The 24589-nt window shown below is 44.3% G+C and overlaps 1 protein-coding gene across 1 annotated transcript in view; it reads right to left on the reverse strand.

Moving 5' to 3' along the window:
• SH2D4B (SH2 domain containing 4B) overlaps positions 1-24589 on the reverse strand; it is a 92322-nt gene that overhangs the window by 7920 nt on the left and 59813 nt on the right. The window contains 1 exon segment of the mRNA XM_060202028.1: positions 16728-16935. Within this exon segment, the coding sequence (XP_060058011.1) occupies positions 16728-16935 (208 nt within the window).

Raw genomic sequence — 24589 nt, forward strand, 5'->3', positions numbered from 1 at the left:
TATGACTCTCAAGTCAGAGACATATACAATGTTACAATACAATCTTACTTCAATCAAAAAATAATTCAGAGTATGAAGTGCAAGAATCCACACAAGGATCTGGGTTTGAGCTCCCACCCCTGACTTGCAAGGAGGAAGCTTCACAAGCCATGAAGCAGGTCTACAGGTGTCTGTCTTTCTCTCTCTCTCTTTCTTCCACTCATCTCTCCATTTTTCTCTGTCCTATCCAATAAAATGGAAGAAATGGCTGCCCAAGAGCAGTGGATTTGTAATGTCAGCACCAAGCCCCAGCAACAACCCAGGAGACAGAAAAAAAAATTCAGAGACAGGGAAGAAGGCTAGCCAGGCAGCTTACCTGGATAGTGCACCTGCTTTGCCTTACAGACAACCCAGGTTCCCTCCCCTTCACTTTGGTACTATGGTATCTTTCCCTCTCTCCTCCTGTCTCTGTCTCTATTTCTTTCTTTCTTTCTTTTAGAAAATAATTTGACTGAATTAAAAATTTTTATTTATTATTGGATAGAGAAATAAATTGGGATGGGAGGGGGGTAGAGACGGAGAGAGACACCACTCCTGAACCTTCCCCCCTGGAGGTGGGGACCAGGGGCTTGAACCTGCATCCTTACAAACTGTAATGTTAGTGCTTATCCAGATGCACCACCACCTCCTGGCCCCCATTTTTATTTGTTTAAGGATTCTTCATACAGTCTTCCAAAGAGGCTGCACCAGTTTGTATTCCCACCAGCAGTGAAGCAGAGTTCCCTTTTCTCCACAACCTCTCCAACACTGTCACTTCCTGGTTTGCTGATGTAAGGCATACTGAGGCCACCAGAGTTATTGCCAAGGCTTGGAGCCCACACGAGGAATCCAGCAGTCCAGGCAGCTGTTTTTTCTTTTCTTTCATTTGATTGGATAGACAGAAATTAAGAGAGAAGGGGGAACTAGAGATGGAGAAAGGGAGACACCTGTGGTACCGTTTCACTACGGATGAAGCTTCCTCCTCCTTTCAGGTGGGGACTGAGCACTTGAACTCCTGTCTGTATGCATGATAATATATGCACTCTACTAAATCATGTGTGCTACTGTCCACCTGTAATTGTGGTTTTTTTATATATAAACTTCTGGGCAAATCCCTTTTCAAGCATAAATTATATCATACATCATTATTTTCTACATTAACTTTTTCTTTCTTTTTTTTTTGCCTCCAGGGTTATCACTGGGGCTCAGTTCCTGCACTCAAATCCACTGCTCCTGGAGGCCATTTTTCTCCCTTGTTGCCCTTGTTGTTTATTGTTGTTGTTATTATTGTTGTTGTTATTGCTGTCATTGTTGTTGGATAGTACAGAGAGAAATGGAGAGAGAAGGGGAAGACAGAGGGGGTAGAGAAAGACAGACACCTGCAGACCTGCTTCACCACTTGTGAAGCAACACCACTGCAGGTAGGGAGCCGGGGGCTCCAATCGGGATCCCCATGCCAGTCCTTGCACTTTGTGCCATGTGCACATAACCCACTGTGCTACCACCTGGCCCCCCTACATTAAATTTGTCTATATTAATTATCTCTATATTAACTGTTTTATAGTTATCAAGTAGAGATCTTTCATATCTATTTCCACAGCATTAACTCCAGAGATACTGCCAGACATTCCATAATGTAGGGTCAGCAAGACAGGTTCCCTGGATAGTGTGTCTATTTTTTCATGCGTGTGATGCAGGTTCTAGCCTGGCTCCCACTGCGCTGGAAGAAACTTCAGTGCTGAGGTTTCTTTCCTTCTCTCTGTCTCTCTGTCTGTCTCTCTCTCTCTCCATATATATAATGAACCCAGAGCAGTGAAGCTCCAGAAATAGAAAAACAAAACAAAGCAGACCAACCCAAAGCCATCCTATGACACACAGGGCAACTCCATGACAGTTACTTAATGACTCTACTCTCCATCCCAGGGACTCTAAAACCTGCTTTGCATATGAGAATCACCTGAGAAGATTTTAAACACTATGGAGACTTGGGATATGAATCAAACACGATTCTCACAGAGTGGACCAGGGCTGAAAAAAAACCACGCTCCAGACTCAAGACAGCCAGCACTGACATTTAGAGCTTATTAGTGACAACTTCCCCCCTTAGGTAGTAACCTTCTCATCCTCTAAAGAACACTGACCAATTTCCAGTGCCTGTTAGAGTATCAGTGGGGGAGGGGGTGTTGGTATGCTTCACATTGGTTTGGTCTCACTCCCTCCACCTCCAGGAGATTTGGTTTAGCCCTTGCTAGTTTCGTGCTTCTTCCTTCTCCCCGCCCCCTACCCTAGGTACTTCCTGAGTTCCTGACTCTGCCGCGGAAGAAGAAGGAGGCAGGACAGAATGGTGTGGTTATTAGTTTAGATTAGTTTTTTGAACCATCCACTCGTGAATAAAGATTAAACTGCATTCTCAGCTCAGCCACGAGTTTCCGGTCATCTGTTACCCGCCTGTGAAGCCAGCCTGGAGAAAACAACAGGGGGGCTTCTGAGCAACTATATGGAATTATCTTGGGCTGGCAAAATAGCTCACTTGGTTAGTGCATTGCTTTGCTTATGCTTTCGAGGCAGGTTTAAGTCTGGCCCCCACCACATTGAAGGACAGTTTCTGGTAGTGTGGTCTCTTTCATCCCCTACCTCTCTGTTTCTACCTAAAAAACAAAGAGCATACCTTAACTATTAAGAACTTCATATGTACACTATGTGAACACAGATATGTGAAGGGAACAAGTACAGCTTCAAGAATTTTATTTTAGGCAGGAGATAGCCTAAAGATGTTCATGCTTGAGACTCTGAGGTTCAAGGTTCGATTCCCAACACCACCACAAACTAGAGCTGAGCAGTGATCTGCTAAAAAATATATGCAAGACTACTCAAGCCTTGGGAACTGGTCTTTTATAGTATATAGCCTACTAAGAATGCTCTCAGGCATCTATCCAAAGATCCTGAGATCATCAATTCAAAGGGACATAAACACCCCCATGTTTATAGCTGCATTATTTACATAGCCAAGAAGTAGAACCAGCCCAAATGCCCATACCTGGAGAAAGATGTTACATGACACATACTCAATGAAACACTACATAGCAATTTAAAAAGATGATATTGTGTCCCTTGGGACAAGTGGATGGAAATGGAGGTGATTATGCTTAGTCAAATAAGTAAAGAAGTAGAGGACAACTACAGAACGGTTTTGTTCATTTGTGGAACCTAGAGAAGTGAAACACACAAACTTGAGAGAAAAAAAAAAGAAGACAAACTCTCTAAGATGTTGTGAGAACTCTGGTGGTTATCAATGAGGGAGGGGCACAGAATCTAAGTATCGGATGCCATGTGGAATTATTCCCTCGAAATTTTAGAATCTTGCAAATAATTATTAAATCACTAATAAAAATGTTAAATAATTTTATTTTAAATGGTGAGAGACATTGCTTTGTCATGTTAGTGGTACTGGTCTCACACTTTTGGTCATTAAAAAAACTGAGCCATATTCAAATTCGACTTAAAATAAAAATTTTTAATTTATTTTTAATAGAGACAGAGAAATGGAGAGGGATAGGGGCCATAGAGAGAGAGAGAGAGGAGGAGGAGAAGGAGGGAGAGAGAGAGAGAGAGAGAGAGAGAGAGAGAGAGAGATCTTCAACCCTGCTTCATCTCTCTGTAAAGCTTCCTCTTCTGCAGGTGGTGAATCAGAGGACTTGAACCAGGGTCCTTGCTCATTATAGTATGTGTGCTCTACCAGGTGTGCTACCATCTGGCCCCTCAAATTTGACTTTTTGTCTCCCCCCACCAACCCTCAATGTAGCTCTGCTCTCCTGGCCAGCTCCCAGCCCAGACAGAGCTGCAGCTTGAGGTGTTTGCAGCTTGAGGACAGACTGGCATCTATACTTCTTCTTCCTTCCAGCCCTTGCTTCTGCCTTGCTTCTGTCTCCATCACCTTACTTATCTCCTCAATCAGCTATCTTTGGGGTCTGAGTTCTCTGGTCTTCAGAAAGAGAACTGGGTGGGGGATAGTATTGCCTCTTTTGAGGGGCTCAGTATGCCCTTCAGTGGAATTTCTCTTGACCCCAAACACCATTTCTCTAACTGAATCCTGCTAGCCCTCCAGGGGACAGCTCCAGGGTTCCTTCCCTTCCCGCATGGATGATTTTTCAGGCATCCTGTAGTGGGAAAACTGTTTTAACTCTTCCCTTCCTCAGTCTTTCTAGTTTTCTGCCTACCTGATGTGGCTGGGGGGTGGAGAACTGGCATAATTGCTTCTTGTCAACTCATGGACAAGGAGGAAAGAGGTGAGTGACTCTCAGTATGGTTGCTATCTTCAAAAAAAAAAAAAAAGGAGGGGTGTCTGACAGTATGGTACCTCTATCCTCTGCGTTGGGTCTCATGAATGCCCTGCAATCAGAGAAACAGAGGGTGGTTTGCCTACAGGTAAGCTTGGGGTGGCATTGAGGGCACTGAGTGGGGGTTCCCATGGGAAAGAAGTCACGGTGTGTTAAGCCTCTCTGGGTTACAGCAAGTAAGCCCACAGCTTGTGTGCAAAGGTAAACCAAGTGGGTGTGAAAAAAGGACACTGGTCTTATCTCTCTCCCCACATAAATACAGCAGAAGCCAGCGTTTCTACATTTCTGCAGCCTTCCCTGCTTCTTTCCTGTCCACCCCCTTTTTTTCCCCCTCCAGGGTTATCGCTGGGGCTCAGTGACTACACTACAAATCCACTGATCCTTGAGGCGGTTTTTCCCATTTGCCTTGTTGTTGTTGTTATTGCCATTGCTATAGTTGTTGCTGGATAGGACAGAGAGAAATAGAGAGAGGAGGGGGAAGACAGAGAGGGGGATAAAAGGATAAACACCTGCAGACCTGCTTCACCACTCATAAAGTGACCCCTATGCAGATGGGGAGCTGGGGACTTGAACCAGGATCCTTGAGCCGGTCCTTGTGCTTCATGTCATGTGCACTTAACCTGCTGTGCTACTGCCTAGTCCCCCTCTTTCTTTCTTCTTGTTGTTTACTGGGGCTTCACCACTCTGGGCTAAATTTTTCAGATAAAACCAAAGAAATAGAGGCCAGGCAGTGATGCACCTGGTTAAGTGCACACATTACAGTGTGCAAGGACCTAGGTTTAAGCCCCTGGCCCCACCTGCAGGGGGATAACTTCATAAGTGGTAAGGAGGACTGCAGGTGTCTCCCTGTCTCTTTCCCTCTCTCTATCTCCCACTCTCCTCTCACTTTCTGTCTCTATTCAATAATAAATAATTTAAAAAACATTACAGTGTGCAAGGATGCAGGTTCAAGCCCCTGTCCCACCTGTAGGGGGAAAGCTTCAGGAGCAGTGTTTCTCTGTCCCTCTATCACTGTCTCTCTCTATATATATATTCCCCTCCCCTCTCAATTTATTTCTCTATCCAATAATAAATAATTTTTTAATTCAGTTAAAATTTTTCTAAAAGAAAGAGATTAAGGAAGAAGGAAGGGAGGGAGGAAAGAAGGAAGGAAGTTAGTTTACATGCTGATGACAAAACTGAAGTCCAATGAACTTTGATGAAGGGACATTGGTATTTTGGTGGTGAGTGTCATACGGTGTGTTAGCACACCATGAAGAGATATGAAACTGTACCCCTAAAACTTAGTCTTGTCAGCCAACATTGCTTCAATTAATAATTAATTTAAAAAATAACAATGAAACTAATCCTACCATCAGCACTGTGGACTGTGTACATCATACCAACCAATGTGGCAAGAACATCAGACCTACTAGTGCATCCAATCCCCATAATATTCTCTCTCTCTCTCTCTCTCTCTCTCTCTCTCTCTCTCTCTCCCTTTCTCTCTAATGTGGATACTTTGATTCTCTCCATTTTACTGAATGAAAAATTCAGCTAAAAGAAGTCATGTAGGGGCCAGGTGGTGGTGCACTAGGGAGAGTGTAAGTGTTTCCAGTCACAAGAAACCAGATTTGAGCCCCAAGTCCCCACAGTAGTACTGTGGGTGTCTCTCCTTCTTTGCATCTCTCTCCTTATCTTTCTGTATCTCACCTTCTATCAAGAAAAAAAAAGGGGTATAAAATAGTCAGCAAGAATGGTGGTAGAGTCATACAGGCAGCAAGCCCCAGAGATAATCCTAGTGCTTTATCCATTGTGCCACCTGCAGGACCACATGAATGGAGAGGTTAAGAGGCTTTGGCAAGGTTCCTGAGTGAGTCCTTTCAGTTTACGCTGTGAGTATAGCAAGACCTGGGAGCAACAGATGGTGATGCTAGTATTACCACACTCTTCCAGGAGATGTGACATAGGAGTATAACTCAGTGGGAGCATGGTCAGTTTATTGCCCCGTAGCTCTACAGGTCTGTACATATGACTGACATTCAAAAGAATGCTACACCCCTTGTTAATTCATTGTCACTTACTCACCACGTAGGTGCTCCTCTCTCTCTCTCTCTCCCTCTCTCCTAACTTCTTCATGAATAAATAAAATATTTTTTAAAAAAATCTTCATTCACTGGCAAGATGAATCCATATGTTTACTACCTAAAGTTGTCAGTCATGTTCAGTAAAACAATGCCGGGAAAGTAAATGGCCCAGTCCAGCCTGAGCTAAACCACACAAGTCAAAGTCAGCAGCAGAATCAAACACATGTAATCTGGGTCAGTGCAGAAGTGTAACCTACAAATCCAGATCCTTCGTGGAAACTAAGGTAGAGAGAAGAGGGGTTTGCCCCTGGGCTTCTCACGGCACTAACTTAGAGGCCAACTACCTGTGGTTGGACCTTTTGCAGAGATCTATGGTGGAGGTCAAGGGACAGCTCTGTTCTTCTGGACAACACCCTCCTCCCCGCTCCCGCCCCAAACTGTGGATGCACTTGTTGGGGGTGAGCGATGGGAAATACAGAAGGGAAAATGTCTAATCCGCTCCCTGCATCTCACGCCGATGCTCTCAAACCCTGACAACTGCATGATGAAAATAGGGCTCACTGGTGCTCATGGGAGGCAGCTCCCACAAAAGAAAGGATGTTCTGAATACTCAGGTATCACTTAGCTCCCATCACCCATTAGATCAATTCTAAAGCAAGTGGATGTAAGATCTAGTTGGCAGCCCCTCCTCCAACTTCAACGCTGCTTCATGAAATTATTAGCTCATAATCGAGCCTGAGTAGCCAAATGAGCTCCTTTTTATCTCTCTGTTCAAGCTTCTCCCTGAAAAAAAAAAAAAAAAGGAATAAGGAAGGCCAGACAGAGCATTCTCCTTTTTATGGGGCTCCATTTATCTGGTGTGTATATTTCTTTAAGCTCTCACTGCAGCTACGCCTCGGCAGCCAACAACTCCTCCATTACTACTTCACTATTTCTCACTCATTTCTTGAGACTTTCTCATTGCCCTGCTTTCTAAATGATATCATTAAAGAGGCTGGAATTATTAAGCTCTTCATTCTCAACCGTGTTTTGTTTTTTTTTTCAAAGCACTCAAAAGCCAAAGAGATTGTGATAGATGAGTTCAAATGCCTTCATTTATTGTAACTCCAAACAAAATTTAACTGCAACTAGCTGCTGAGAAAAGGCTTTCACAGAACAGGCTTCTGGGTGCCAGACAGATGCCCAAGAGGCAGCTTCCCACTCCCACAACTGTCTCCTCCTAGCTGACATACCAGGTTATTTATTTATTTATTTATTTATGCATCCAGAGTTATCACTGGAGCTTGGTGGTTGCACTACAAATCCACTCCTCCATTACTACTTCTGGAGGCCATCTTTTTTCCATTATTGTTATTGTTACTGTTATTATTGCTACTATAGTTGTTGTTGAATAGGTCAGAGAGAAATTGAAAGGGGAGGGGAAGACAGAGAGGGAGAGAGAAAGATAGAACCTACAGACCTGCTTCATCACTTGTGAAGTGATCTCCTGCAGGTGGGAAGCTGGGGGCTCAAATCAAAATCCTTGAGCGGGTCCTTATGTGCTACCACCCAGCCCCCAACATACCAGGTTCTAATTATTAATACCACTGTTTGTGACAGATCCAGAAAAAATGACTCATGAAACTGGCCTTGCTAGGATCCAATATAGCACTGACCTCAACTGGATGTATAAATTTTATCCTTTGAGTTTTTTCATGTCATTCTGGGGTAATAGCCCAGGGCCTTTGGCATGCACAATACCCATGAGGAAGCTGATTCCACAGCCCTATTTCTCAATTCTACTTTGCCAGTAGGGACAAACAGGAAGAGAGAAGAGACACCAGAGTGCTACTCCACCATCTATGAATCCCTACTCATTTCTGTCCTTGGTGCTTGTTCATGGTGCTCCCAAGTGGGAGTAAGGTCTTAAACCAAGGACCTCCTGAATGGAAGGCAAGAGCTGTACAAGTGGGAAGTACATAGAAGGGTGCCCAGCACACTGTTAATGAGCTCTGTGTACCTAATCACTAGTAGTATTATCTCTTTCAAAGAATTCAATGAGGAATAAATTAAATATTGGGTATAAAAAGTCCACATGACACAAAGCCAAGACAAAAGAAATGGTCAAAAATCATCAGTTAAAACTTAAAAGCCATTGTGGGGGCTGGGTGGTGCCATGTTACAGAGCTATATAACCCCAAGTGGGGGATTGTTCCTGGGATTTCAGGGTCCCTCTGCCTGGGTCCCTAATGTCCCTGTAGCAGCTCTGCCCAGCACCCCCCATAGTGTAGGACTGAGCCTCAGACAGAGTATTCCCAGCTTGATGCTGGGGATTGATAGGAAACTACACTATAGAAGCCAAAGTATAGCAACCCAAAGTCTGCTTTCTACCACAGAAGAAGGATCCAGCTTGTGAGAAGAATGTCCCAGGGGTAAAAAGAATCTTGTGTAACCATCAGAAAGATAATATGACTATCAGAAGTAGATTAGGTTCAAGCCTCTGGTCCCCACCTGTTGTGGAAAGCCTTGCAAGTAGTAAAGCAAGCCTACAGGTATCTTTCTGTCTCTCTCCCAATCTATCCCCCCCTTCCCTATTGTTGTTTTCGAAGGGTTATGTTGTTTTTGCCGGGCTGGCTTCACGGGCGGGTAACAGATGACCAGGGACTCATGGTTGAGCTGTAGGCAGTATCTCTTTATTCTCATGCAGGATGCAGCACAATCTAAGACGAGCTAAGCTAAACTCAAGGTACTCTAAAACTCACAATGCTGTCTTTATATATACTTGCCAAGTAGGGTGGAAACAGGATGTGACATAGAGAGGGTGGAGAGAAAAGTGACTGGCGAAAATCAGAGTGTGACAAGGAGGGGGTGGAGCAGGTGAGAATCCTATCACTGAACCACCAATGCCCTGGAGGGAGTGCTTTATGTAAATGTAAAAGTGATTTATGTAAATAGACCAAAGCTTTGAATGGGATTAAATCTATCCCTATATAGGCATATGGTTAAGCAGAAGCCAGGGGGAGCTGGCATACTATCCAACACCCTATGGATTTCTAGCTGTCTCTATCCAATAAATAAAAAAAGATAACCCAAATAAGCAAAGTATGGTGGCTATTATCGGAAGGATGAGAGCACAGAACTTTGGTAGGTGGGTGCAGTGTGGAGCTGTATGCTACAATCTTGTAAACAAATTTTATGAATAGCTTGACAAAAGTAAATTAAATTTAAAATCTAAGTTATCTAGTTCCTACACATACACACACACAGACACACACGTCCCACACATTTTATTGTTACCCACATGGGGCTTAGGAAACATATTCCATCCAAGCAGGAGTATTAGTTACATGGGAACTACAGTCAGAAGCCAAGAACTACAGACATCTAAAAGGAGTTAAAGACTTGGGAACACTCTTACAAATACTTTGTTTGTTGGTTTGTTTCTGTTTTTTCTTAAGCACTGCTCTGCTCTGCTCTCGCTAATGTTGGGGTTGGGGAGTGAGTGGGGATAGGGGGTGGGGCTAGGGATTGAACCTGGTACCTCAAAGTCTCAGGCAGGAGACTCTTGCATAACCATTATACTACTTCCCCCCACCCCATACCACCACCACCACCATCACAAGTTATACTTGCCTAATGCAAAAAAAAAAAAAAAAGGCTTTGCTCTTCTTTGTAATCCTTTTTTTAATAGTGCACAGGTTTTTTTTTTCCCCCCTAAGTAGAAAATAAGGATTTCTTTATTTCATAGTTGGAACAGCTAAAGCAAGAACTTAAGAGGAAAGCAGGTCAACTGACCTACTTTTCTCTTCTTTAGAATTATTTGCATTGGGGATCAGAGTTGGTGGGAAGTTTCCATTTCACATTCTGCTTAAGGGAGGGAAACTAGCACCCTGATCTGCCTGAATGGGTCATAACATAATAACCATCTTCCCAAACAGCCTGTGGGTCACACCTTACAGTTGCTAAAAACACACTTCAAGATGGACATGATATTCATAAGGAAAGGAAATCAAGACAGGTACTTTTTTAGTTGCTGTTAAAAGGCAAAAGAAGTGTCTCCTTCCTTGTGTGCATATATTTTAAGTCCTCTTTAGGGACAATGACATGCACACCCTCAGGGGTTGAAGCCACCAGGTACAGGCTGCCCATCCTGATGTCTATTTAAACCATCTAACCAGTGCGAGCATTTATCTTATGCCAAATGTATTCTAAAAATTTTATAAGTCTCAGGGCCCGGTGGTGGTGCATCTGGTTGAGCGCACATGTTACAATGCACAAGGATTCTGCAAAGGAAAAGCTTTTTGAGTGAAGCAGTGCTGCAGGTATCTCTCTGTCTCTAGCTCTCTCTCTCTCTCTCTTTCTCTCTCTTTTAATACCAGAGCACTTCTCAGCTCTGGCTTATGATGGTGCAGGGTATTGAACCTGGGACTTTGGAGCCTCAGGAATGAGAGTATGTTTGCATAACCATTATGCTATCTACCCCCTGACAAATCTTTATTAATATATTGATAGAGACAGTGAAAAATTGAGAAGAAAGGGAAAGGTAGGGAGGGAAAAAGATGGAGAGAGACCTGCTGCCCTGCTTCACCACTCATGGTGCTTTGCCCCTAAGGTGAGGGCCAGGGGCTTGAACCCAAGTCCTTGTGCACTGTAATGTGTGCACTTAACCAGGTACACCATCACCTAGCTCCATCTCTCTCCCTCTCTATCTCCCCTTCTCCACTTGATTTCTGGCTCTCTATCCAATAGATAAATTAAGATTATAAAATAAATATTTAAAAAAGCATTTTATAAGTCTTAACACTTTTAATATTTATATTAATTCTCATGACATTACTGAGAAGTGGTTTTGATTACTTCCTCCAACTCCTTCCACCTTCTGCACCCCATAATGATTTTTGGTCCATATTCCCAGAAAGGGATAAAGAATAGGAAAGCTTCCAGTGGAGGGGATGGGACATGGAATTCTGGTGGTGGGAACTACTGAGGGACAGGAGGTACCTGGAGGTACTGCCCAGAAAATGGGAGTGGTGACAGGTGTGGCTTGGAAAGGTGGGGGCGAGGCTTGGAGACCTATGGATGTGGCTCTTTTTTCTGTCCAAGTCATCATATAAGTAAGAACTCTCTCTCTCTCTCTCTCTCTCTCTCTCTCTCTGTCTGTCTGTCTGTCGATCTCTGTCTCTGTCTCTCATCCTAACATATGAATGTCTTCAGTTTCCCCAAATAAAATTTAAAACTCCTAAAAAGAAAATTAAAATTCCTGAAAATCATGCTCTTTCCTCAATTCTTTGTTGAAATAATATATGACAACTTTTTAAATGTTGGGGAAATGAGTGTCAACACCCTGCCCCCCAAAATAGGACTGCATGGAATTGTACACCTATTATCTTACAATCCTGTTAATCATTATTAAATCACTAATAAAAAACTAAAAAGCATTAAGAAAAGAAAGCAGTGCCTAGCCCACTCAGGAGCTCTTGATGAACACAGGAGAGCCCCTTCCCACCAACAGCTAGGCTTCCTGTCTACATAGAGAGATGTACCTCACCAACCCAGGGGACCTCCACTCGGTCAGGAAAGGGGTGATGATAACACCCACTGAAGTATCCGTAAGGCCAGGCTTGAGGCCTTGTCCCAGCAGCTGGACAGGCTCCTGCAGGAGTAACTCACCGTCATCTACTACACATCCACTCTGTGGCCCTCAGCAGAAGCCACAGGACAGCCATTGGGTCATTGCCAAGATGAGGACCCACGACCCACTGTGAGTCTTTTTTACATTGCAGCTCAGAAAGAAACCAGTTCCAGCTGAGCCAATGTTCAGACGAACGATGTTCTTAATAATTTTAGATCCACGTCAAAGTCCACAAATAGAGTTTCTTTTTTTTAATGCCAAGCTCCTATGCACTAGATTTTTCTCAGGACTATTTTTGTATGAGTAGGAGCCAAGGGGACATGGAAAATAACTTTTCCAGCATTCTCTCTAATAGAGGAGACTTTATCTAGAACCATGTGGTTACAGCAGAGAGCCAGTTCCTCCCTCCCTTCCTCCCACTCTGTGTTCTGCGTTCATTCCCAGAGGAGAAGGTGATTCTCTGGGGACTGACCACAGACTCAGCAGACACCAGTGCTCATATTGTGGAGGACAAAGTATGTGTTTCAGTTTTAACTTGCAGAAATATTCTCTGAAGTAGACCCTAGCTTCAAACACAGTGAATTTATTTTTTAAATATTTTTTAAAATTTATTATTAATCATTTGTTACAAGATTATGACATGATAATGTATAATTCCACACCACACCCACCAAAAAAGTTCCCTATCCCCACCCTCCCATCTCCCAAAAACAGCCACTAGAGTTCTTACAAGTCTTTCAAGTCTTGCTTTGGCTTTTTTTTTTGACAAGTTCATGTAAATCAGATCTCTAGATTTCTATTTTAGTATATGTACTGCCAAAGCAAACACTCTAGATTCTTCATATTAGTGAAATCATTTGGTAGTTGTCTTTCATCTCTTTACTGATTTTGCTAAGGATCATCACCTCCAGTTCCATCCATTTTGTTCCAAAGGACACAGTATCATCTTTTTTGATTGCAGAGTAGTATTCCATGGAATACATATCCCATAACTACCTTAGCCAGTCATCTGACAATGAGCATCTAGGCTACTTCCACTCTTTGGCTATTGTGAATAATGCAGCTATGAATATAGGGGTGCATATGTCTCTTCTAATTAGTGCTTGACTGTCCACTGGATAAATGCTTAAGAGTGGAATAGCTGGCTCATAATGTAATTCCATTTTTATTTATTTAAGGACTCTCCATACAGTCTTCCAAAGGGGCTGCACCAGTTTGCATTTCCACCAGCAGTGAAGCAGAGTTCCCTTTTCTCCACAACCTCTCCAAGACCCACACACAGTGAATTTCAAGGACACACCCAAGGTCACAGAGATGTTAGATTCTACAGTGGATCCCATATGGTCAAGCTCCTCATCCATATACACAAATGTGCTTGAAGGAAGAAAAGAAAAGAAAAGAAAAGAAAAGAAAAGAAAAGAAAAGAAAAGAAAAGAAAAGAAAAGTCACAGGGGACCAGGCAGTGGTGTATCAGGTTAAGTGCACATAGTACTAAGCACAAGGACAGACTAAAGGATATAGGTTTGAGCTCTCAGCTCCCCACTTGCAGTGGTGATGCCTCACAAGTGGTGAAGCAGGTCTTCAGGTGTCTTTCTTTCTCTTTTTCTCTCCCTCTCTATCTCCCCCTCCCCTCTCAATTTCTCTCTGTCCTATCCAAAAAAATGGGAGGAAATGGCCAGGAGCAGTGAATTTGTAGTGATGGCACTGAGCCCCGGCAATAACACTGGAGGCAAAAAAAAAAAAGAGAAAAAAAATGAAAGAGAGAAAGAAAGAAAGAAAGAAAGAAAGGAAGGGAAGAGGGAACCAGGTGGTAATGCAGCAGGTTAAATGCACGTGGCATTTAAATAACAGTTTTTGAAGCTATTAAGTGTTATGGATGATTTGTTGTACAGCAGTAGCTAGCTGAGGGTCAGAGGCCTTCATTCACTCCCATTTCCCTGTATCAAGTCACCAAAGTCAGGGGCCAGGCAGTGCCACACCTGTTTGAACGCACACATCACAATGTGCAAGGACCCGAGTTCAAGCCCCCAGTCCCCACCTGTAGGGGAAAGCTTCATGAGTGGTAAAGCAAGGCTGCAGGGGTCTCTCTGTCTCTCTCCCTCTCTATTTCCCCCACCCTCTTTTTTTCTAATTTTTTAATTTAATTTATTTATTTATTTGATAGAGACAGCCAGAAATTGATAAAGGAAGGTGGGGGTGGAGAGGGAGAGAGACAGAGAGACACTTGCAGCCCTGCTTCACCACTTGCAAAGCTTTCCCCCTGCAGGTGGGGACCAGGGGATCAAACCCAGGTCCTTGTCTGTTATAACATGTGCACTCAACCAGGAGTGCCACCACCTTGCCCCCCCCCCCATTTCTGGCTGTTTTTCATCCAATAAGTAAAGATAATAAAGAGAGAGAGAGAGAAAAATCAGATGACAAACAAAAAAAAAAAAGGTCATTCAAGTCACTGAAATCATAATCATATTTGGGGCCTCCATATAGATCACTGGACTAAATTTGCCTTTACAAGTCTGGTAACCTTATAAAAATTCCCTTTCCTCTCTAGATCTCTTATCTATAAAATGAAAGAACTAGGCACTGCAGAGAAACCTCCTAATTCTGGTGCTCAGAGTTTGGATAAGGGGGCCAGGTAGTGACACACCCAGTTAAACATACATAGTACTAAGTGCAAGGACCTACAAAATGATGCAGGCTCAAGTCCTGGCCTCCCCACTCGCAATGGGATCACTTCACAAGTGATGAAGCAGATCTGCAGGTGTCTCTCTTTCTCTCTCCCTCTCTGTCTTCCTCTCCCTCTCAATTTCTCTCCATCCTATCCAAGAAAATGGAAAAAAAATCACTACCAGCAGCGGTGGATTCATAGTGCCAACACCAAGCCCCAACGATAACCCTTGAGGCAAATAATAAAGAAATAAATAACAAAGGGTGGATGACATTCTGTCACTGAAATGATTTGTATGTTTGGAGCCTGCTGTGTGCCAGGTCTAGGTCTGACCTGGAGATGTACTTCAAACAACAATGGCAGGTCCTGCCCTTCAGAAGCTCCTGTCCACTGAGTCTCACAGTCTTGTGTGTACAGATACAAGGTCTCTCCTCTAGTGGATCCCTTTCTCCACCACCACTAGTCACTCCCATCAGGAATGTCATCATGAGCTCTCTTGTGGGCCTTCCCAGGAACTTGCCCTCACCATAAAGTAGCAACAGTAGGAAGTGACCCAGAGAGGCTGAGGGTACCCTGCCCTGCCACTTGAGGAAGACTTGTCCTGAATGAGTGCAGCCTGCAAATGTTCCCAGCTGTGACCATGAGCTGCGAGCTCAGACCAATAGGTACTTAGAGGTTACGCAGGCTCTCGTGCTAAATATCAATATGTATATATGGGCCCTGGGTCAGGTGGATGGAGTTAATTTTATTCATAAAGTTTTTTGAAGAATGAGAGCTACTCTTTGCCCTAATTTGACTCTCTAGCCCTTTTCTCTACTCTGACACTATGTTCTCAGACAATGTTTTTATCCAACTTCATGCTATCAAACTTGAGTAAAAACTATCATAGTCATGGGCCCCTAGAATGGACTTCCTAGAGTGGACTTCCTGGCTTTCTTCCACCCTAAAAGCCCTAATCTCATCTGCTCTGTTCCTACTTTTTGGTTCCTGTTCATTAACCATTTTGTCTCAATTTATATCCTGTCACCTTCCAGACACGAAGTTGCAGGCATTCTCTTGATTTTATCCTAACTTCTCTGGGCAGATGAACTCACCAATGTGTCCTGGAACCTCACCTCCCCAGAGCCCTACTCCACTAGGGAATGACAGAAATAGGCTACAGGTATGGATCAACCTGCCAATGTCCATGTTCAGCAGAGAAGTAATTATAGAAGCCAGAACCCCTACCTTCTGCACCCCATAAAGAATTTTGATCCATACTCTAGAGGGATAGAAGTAATAGGAGAAAGAGGGTAAGAAGGCTCTGAACTCCAGCTCCATCAGGACCCAGAGAGAGAGGAGGGGAAAGGAGGGATATTTGCATGTAATAATCAGGTCATGAGTGGTTTGGAGGGGAAGAAAAGTCAAGACCTGGAAGAAAACAGGGGCAATTACATACAAATGTAGGCAGATAGTTATAGAGATGATAGTTAACCCTTGTCTGCAACCTTGGGAGAACTGCAGTGGTTTGCAATGAAGGGATTGGGGATTTAGAACTCTGGTGGTGGGAATGGTATGGAATTATACCCCTGTTGACATGTAATTTTAAAAATCAATGTTAAATCACTAATGGAATTTAAAAAAAAAAACAGATACAGGGTCTCAAAGGAAACCCCTTGAAAGTCAAAGAGGCTGGAAGGTGAGAAAAGAGGGAGGGGGGTGCCCCCCCCCCAACCCAGCAGCAAACAAAGAGTTTGTTGAGGGTCCCTGGTGCCTCCAGTCTCCTGGACTCTTGCTCAGACATGCAGTGTCATGTTTCCTATGGGCTTTCATAAAGGTTATGGATGTGTCAGCACATTCATTCAATGAGCAACTACAGGCCAGTGCTGGCTCCTGTTTCCAGCCCACTCTCACCCAGTGAGTCAGAAAAGCTGTTGTCTAACCCTGGGAGTGGACAGTCTCTGTGAAGACCAAGTGCTTTACTCCCCCTGCTGAGAGGAACCCTTCCAAGCCCAGAGACAGGAGGAGACAAGGAGATGATGGCATCCTACCGTGGAACCAGGGAGCAATGGATTTGGTGTTCCTCTCAAAGCCCGCTCCACGGGGCAGCTGCTCCTCCTTGAACCAGCGAACAATGACTTCCCTGGAGACAGGACGCAGTGGGCGCTCCCAAGTCCTGCAGAGAAGAGAGAGGGAGGACAAAGAAGGGAGCGAGCCAGGCCCGGTGAGAATGAACATGCACAAAATCCACACTTGAGCCTGTGGAGAGGATTAAGCACAGGTCCTTAAAGGTACTTTGCAGATTATAAGGTAACGGCTGTTTTGATTGTTCCCAGAAGAAAACTGTTATCACTTGCTTTGGAAAAACATTAAAAAATAAACCACCCAGATGGGAGTGGAAAAGAGGACAGGGACAGGAAGGGATATTTGAAGCTAAGAAAGGGTACATGTTCTTACTGGAATCACCAGAGCCTTAATATCATAAATCATAAGGAATCTTAATAGAGAAAGAGTAGGATGGGGGCCAGGCAGTGGTGCACCTGGTTGAGTGCACACATTATGGTGCACAGGGACCTGAGTTCAAGCCCCTGGTCCCCACCTGCAAGGGGGGAAGCTTCACAAGTGGTAAAGCAGGGTTGCAGGTGTCTCTGTGTCTCCCTCCTACTCCCCTCTCAATTTCTGTCTCTGTCCAATAAATAAATAATTATTTAAAAGAAGAAGAAGGATGAAGAAGAGAAGGAGAAGGAGAAGAAGGAAAGGAAAAAAAGAAAAAGAGTAGGGTTGCTGAGATGTGAGAGCCCTCTGCTCCAAGAGACGCTCCCCCCCACAAAGAGCATGCTGGTACCTCCATCTGTGTTTCTCTGGACCACACCACCTCCCCCCAACCCCACCTTCTAAGGGGACACCTGCTTCCATTAGTTTGTCTCTGAGCTTCTGTGACACAGACTCAGGGCTGTAAACAGGGTGTGAAATCAGAGAACCCCTTGATTTGCCCTGGAAATTACTAAAATTTACCTGCAAGAATTTCAGGTGGTATAGCCAGCCTGGTTAAGCACACACAATACAGTGCACTAGGACCCAGCTTCAAGTCCTTGGTCCCCACTAGCAGTGAGAAAACTTCATGAGTGATAAAGCAAGACTGCAGGTATCTCTTTGTCTCTTTCCCTTTATATACCCTCTTTCATGCTATTTCTCTCTGTTTCTATCATAATAAAGAAAGAAAGAAGGGGGCCAGGCAGTGGTGCACACATTACATTGCACAAGAACCCAGGTTCAAGCCCCTGGTCCCCACCTGCAGTGGGGAAAATTCACAAGCAGTGAAGCAGGGCTGCAGGTGTCTCTCTCTCTCTCTCTCTCTCTCTCTCCCTATACATCTCCTCCTCTTCTCTCAATTTCTCTCTGTCTATAACCAATAATAAAAATAAAAATAGAAAAAAATCTTTTAAAAGTAATTTTTAAAGCGGTAAAGACAGAAGAAAAGGACAGGGAAGAAGCACTATGATTGCTATGTGACTGGGGAAGTAGCGAAGGGACTGGGGATGAGAATGGAGCTGGGCATCAGAAGAACTTCCAAGTAATGAGTTAGATATTCTTTGCTGTTTTCTCAGGAGCAAGTTACTCATTCAATTCTGTGGTCTCTGAGTGCATGAAACCACAGGGCCCCACAAGACCCCTGATATATCTGAGCCCTGCTAGCATGATGGGGTGAGAGGCTGATAGCACATGCATGTGGCAGGCAGCCATCTCCCATTTGTTGAGTTCATGGTCACAGTTAAGACACAGCCATATAGAAACCCAGCAATGGTATGGACTACCACACTCTCAGAGGGAAGGCTATGTCAGCCTACTCTCCCTTCAAGGAAGGTTGGTCCTGAAATGAGTGCAGCCTAGAATGTTCCCAGCTGTGATCATGGACTGTGAGCTCAGACCGATAGGGATGCAGAAGTTACACAGGCTCCTGTGCTAAATATGAATAGACATGGGCCCAGGGTCAAATCAATGGTATAAACAGTTAATGAAATTTATCAATTCTCTTCAAGTTTGGGAGTTACCCTTATCATAATCTAGCTTTCTAGCCCTGTTCTCAACTCTGACACCATCTTCCTAGACAATATTTTTAGTCTACCTGCATGTTAGCTATCAGGCTCAGGCAAAAAAATTACTAAAGTCATGGGCCCCTTGGCAGATACCTAAAGTAGATTTATTAGCTTCTTCCCACATGAAGACCCTTAATTTTATCTGCTCTATTTCTATCTCTTGCTTCCTATTTATTTATTAAACAATTTGTATATATATATTACTGCCTTTCAGCCACCAAGTTGCAGATGCTACCATGACATCATCCTGACTTCCCTGGGCAGATGATCTCACCAGTGTGTCCTGGACCCTCACCTCCCCAGACCCTTGCCCCACTAGGGAAAGACAGAAACAGGCAAGTGGTATGGATCCACCTGCCAATGTCCATGTCTTGCAGGGAAGAATTATAGAGAAGCAATTACAAAAGCCAGACCTCCCACCTTCTGTACCCCATAAAGAATTTTGGTCCATACTCACAGAAGGATGAAGAAAAAAGAAGCTTCCAATGGAGGGGATGAGACAAGGAACTCTGGTGGTAGGAACTGTATGTAATTGTAATTATACCCCATTACCCTACAATCATGTTACTTATTATTAAATCACTAATATATATGTATATGTATCCAGCATCTTAGAGCAAAGCCATCTGATCTGTTTGAAACACCACAGCCTTTCTACCTCTACAACCCAATGGACTGAGCCTGGTAAATTATCTTTGCTTTCCACCTACCAGCACTGGCCACCATTGTACTGGTCTTTTATCAAATTGACATCAGCTCCCCAGCAGCCTTTGTGACTGCCCTGCACCCATACTGTGACACTATCCTCAGCCCAGCCTTGCAAAATGCACAATGAATTCACTTGGCCTATTTTTACCTGTCCTAAAAAATCACACACACACACACACACACACACACACACACGCACATGCTATAGATCTTAAAGCAGATGTCATGAGAAAGGCAGAGGGTAAGGTTCCCTTGCACAACTTAATGCCATCATCAATCAAGTTTGTTTTTCTAAACTGCTTCTTCCCTGCTGCTGCTGCCTCCCTAGGCTCTCCCCCTCCCCCTACACCAGCATCATATTCTATGATTGATGTGTCTGGAAGTCCCGCTTCCCAAGGCCCGAAGGTGACTTTCCCCCAATGTACTCAGCTGCATACCACAGCCTGGTCCAGCCTCGTGCTGTCCTCTCTGCTGTGCTCAGGGAGGAAATATCCCACTGGGTTCTAGGACTTATTCTCCTCAGAAGACAAGAGGAGATGATAAACAAGAGCTTGGCTACTTCAATCACACATGTCCCTCTGTTTCTAAAAAGACCAGCTGATTGTGGGTATCTACAGGCTACCAGGAGCTGTTCCATGAATCTACCTGACTAGAAACCTTTTTCCTACACCTGTTCACCCCTCAGCACAGACAGACCAGAGTCTGCTGGTCCATGTCAGCAACTGCAGAACAGCAGGCAGTCAGGCCACTGGGGCCTGAACCACGGGGTAGTCACAGGAGGGAGGGAGGGAGGTATGTGGCCTCTCCCAGTGCCTATGAATGTCTCTCCATCTGTGTGGCCTCTTGTCCCTAGGGCAGCTTAATGGGCAGGTCACTGATCCCCACTGGCAGGTGCATGAGTCCTCCTGGAGCTGAGCTGGACCCTCATCCTTGTAGCCCCACCATGTGGGTTGGAAACAGAAAAATTAACTTCATAGAAGTCAAGTGTTCTACAACACAGAAAGCTTTGTCTCAGAAGCCAAATGACAAACTGATCAAAACAATTTCTCTCACAAAAGGATCCCCTCCCCTAATACTTACATAGATCCAAGAAAGAAAGAAAGAAAGGAAGAAAGAAAGAAAAATAGAAAATTTTAATGAGACAAAAGGTGGGGAAATAAAGAAATACTAATGCAGGGGCCGGGCGGTAGCGCAGTGGGTTAAGCGCACATGGTACAAAGCACAACGACCAGCGCAAGAATCCCGGTTTGAGCCTGCAGGGGGTTGCTTCACAGGTGGTGAAGCAGGTCTGCAGGTGTCTATCTTTCTCTCCCCCCCCCCCCGTCTCCCCCTCCTCTCTCCATTTCTCTCTGTTCTACCCAACAAAAGCAACATAAATGCGAAAAATGGCCTCCAGGAACAGTGGATTCGTAGTGCAGGTACTGAGCCCCAGCGATAACCCTGGAAGCAAAAAAAAAAAAAATACTAATTCCCTTTATATATATGCAAAACATGTGTAACCTCACTCATAAAAAATGCAGGTTTAAGCTCTCACTGAGGTATTACTTCTCATAGAAAATAAAGATGTAACAGCTTCTAAAGGGTCACTGCACTCACTGCCACTACCCATGTGGGAGGCGTGTTAGCAATAAGTGAAAGTATTGTAGATACATATTTACATATTGCTTGACCCAGAGATCCAGATGTGGGAATCTCTTGTGAAGATAACAGCTTCACATAAATAAAATTAAGTTTATTCATTAACATTAAGTTGATAGTAACATAGACTTCAAACAACACCAGTGTCCACCCATGGAGTTGGGTTGGGTTAGTTGTTACCAGGGCTTCACCACTGGGGCTGAGTTTTTCAGATAGAAAGAAGGGCAGTGGTACACCTGGCTAAGTGCACATAGTATGAAGCACAAGGACCACACAAGGATCTGGGTTCAAGCCCATTCTGGGGGGGGGGGGGAGGTACTTCACAAGCAGCTAAGTAGGTCTGCAAGTATCTATCTTTCTCTCTCTGTCTCTATCTCCCCCTGCTCTCAGTTTCTCTCTATCCTGTCCAGTAAAATGGAAAAAATGGCCTTCAGGAGCAGGGGATTTGTAGTGCAGGCACCAAGTCTCAGTGATAACCCTGGAAGAAAAATAAACGTGAAAAAAGAGAGACGAAAGGAAGAAAGAAAGAAAGGAAAGAAAGAAAAAGAGGGAAACATTACAACACTGAGACTTCCCCCAGTGCAGTGGAGATTGAGCTCAAACCTGAGTCAAACATATGACAGGGCAGGTGCACTAACCAGGTGAACTATTTTGCCTGCCCTAGCAGTGGAGTTTTTGGTGAATCCTAACATATTGTCCAGTATTCTCTGTGACAGTAATAAAAAAATAGTACCAAGGAATTATTTTTTAAAATACTCCCCAAGATATAATTAAATAGAAAAATAAGGTGTAGGACTCTGTGAATAGTAAGTATGTCACCTTTTGTGTAAGAAAGCAAGGAGAAGGACCAGGTGGTAGCACACCTGGTTAAGTGTACATGTTACCATGCAAGGAGCTGGGTTCAAGCCCCCCACTCCCCACCTATAAGAGGGAAGCTTCATGAGTGGCAAATCAGTACTGCAGGTCTCTCATCTCTCTCTCTCTCTCTCTCTCTCTCTCTCCCCATCCATCCCTTCCTCCCTCCCTCCTCCATCCTCTTTCTCTTTCAGTTTCTCTCTGTCCAGAAGTCCTTATGCATGGTAAGGTGTATACCACCACCCAGCCCCTCTCCAAATATAATCATTCATATGGCATGGAAGTAAAAGACAAATAGGAAAGTGAGGGGGCCAGGCAGTGGCATATCACCAGGCTCAAGGACCCAGGTTCAAGCCCCTGGTCCCCACTTGCAAGGAGGACACTTAACAAGTGGTAGAGAAGGTCTACAGGTTTCTCTCTGTCTCTCTCCCTCTCTATCTCCCCTCTCCTCTCAATTTCTCTCTGTCCTGTCAAATAAAAATAAAGTAGAAAGAAAAAAGGGGGAATGGCCACCAGGAGCTGTGGCTTTATAGTGCCCACACTGAGCCTCAGTGATAACTCTAGTGACAATAAAAAAAAAAATAAACAAAATAAAATAAAATAGGAAAGGAAAGAAGATGAACCATGGTTAGTCCTGTCTAAATCTCAGACCAAGAGAGAGAGGTAGGCTGTGAATAACCCTAAGCCCCAATTAAAACAAGCTTCAGATAGTCTTCTCTTATCTAGGTAAAGGAACATCTGGGCATATTTCCTGGTTCAGGGCCCCCCCAAGGGCACTCATCTTCCAGCCTCTGATCACTCATTAGGGGCAGCACTTGTTCAGCAATGATGGTGTGAAGGAACTGGACCAGGCAGTCTTCAACAATCACCTCCATGTGTTTGCCAAGTCTCTCCAGAGAAGCCACTGTTTGTCAGGACCCACATAGACTCGGCCACACTCACATGTGAGCCTCTTAGCAGAATCAGGGTATACCTGCACCACCTGTACTTACAAAAAGCAGTCACCCCAGGCTTGCAGGCTGCTTACTGGACCAAATTTAGCCCATCCAAGGTCTCATACATTACAGCCATAACCTGGACATGGGGTCTTCTAAGAGCTAGGAATGGCATGCAAATATTTGAGGGCATGTACATGTGCATATTTTGTTATTATCTTTATTTATTTATTGGATAGTGACAGCCAGAAATCAAGAGGTGAGGGAGAGGTAGAGAAAGAGAGAGAGAGGGAGAGAGAGAGAGAGAGAGAGGGAGAGAGGGAGAGGGAGAGAGAGAGATCTGCAGCACTGCTTCACCACTTGCAAAACTTTCCTCCAGCAGGTGGGGACTGGGCTAGAACCCGGGTCCTTGTGCATTCATTCAACCAGGTGCTCTGCCATCCAGCCCAGATATGCATATTTTGTTATTATCTTAATGTATTGATTGGATATAGACAGTCAGAAATCAAGAGGGAAGGGGAGGGCGGAGAGTAAATAACATAATGGTTATGCAAACAGACTCTCATGCCTGAGGCTCTAAAGTCCCAGGTTCAATCCCCCACAGGACCATAAACCAGAGCTGAACAGTACTTTGACTCTGGTAAAAAAAAAAAAAAAAGGAGGGGGACAGGGAGATTGAGAGGGAGAGAAATAGAGACACCTGCAGCCCTGCTTTACCACTCATGAAGCTTTCCCCCTGCAAGTGGAGACCAGAAGCTTGAACCCGGTTCATTGTGCACTCTTACATGTGCACTCAACTTGGTGCACCCAAGCCCTCCTAGGCATGCATTATTTTGGAGAGGAGAATAGAGAGCTTTTTTTAAGCTTCTCTTATGAATTTTTTTTCAGAGATAGAGAGATAACAGCACCAAAGATTCCTCCAATGAAGTGGAGGACAGGCTTCAAGCCTGAGTCATGCATGTGGCAAGGCAGCACACTAGCAAACTGAGCTATTTCACTGACCCCTTTAATGGATTTTTAAAATTAATGTTTATTTATTTGATAGAGACAGCCAGAAACTGAGAGGGAAGGGGCAGGGGTAAAGGGAGAGAGACATGGGGCCATATGGTAGTGTACCTGGTTAAGTATTCACATTAAAGTACCCAAGAATCTGGGTTTAAGCCTCCGGTCCCCACCTGCAGGAGGAAAGCTTCACGAGTGGTGACGCAGGGTTGTAGCTGTCTCTCTCTCTCTCTTTCCCTCTCTATCTCCCCCACCCCTCTCAATTTCTTTCCGTCTCTATTCAATAATTAATTAATTAAAGAGAGAGAGGGAGGGGAGAGAGACAAAGACACCTGCAGCACTGCTTCATCACTTGTGAAGCTTTCCCCCTGCAGGTGGGGGCTCGTACCCACACCCTTGCACATTGTAACATATGTGCTCAACTAGGTGCACCACCACCTGACCTCTTCAAATGGATTTTTAAAGCCCCCACAAAAAAAATTAAGATTCCCAGAACTCCAGTTATCAAAAATATCCTGCCCTTCCTTTCCCCTCCTCCTTCCTCATGGCAGAGGCTGTACCTGAGGACATGATCAGCCCAAATTCCACAGCAAGTCAGATGAAGAACCCAGCACCAGATCTCAGGGTGTCCCACACCCCAGCCTCAGGTACTAGCCCCAGTCACAGGAGGAGCCCCCC

This window comes from Erinaceus europaeus, chromosome 1 (assembly GCF_950295315.1).
Source record: "Erinaceus europaeus chromosome 1, mEriEur2.1, whole genome shotgun sequence".
In the NCBI taxonomy this organism is placed as follows: Eukaryota; Metazoa; Chordata; class Mammalia; order Eulipotyphla; family Erinaceidae; genus Erinaceus; species Erinaceus europaeus.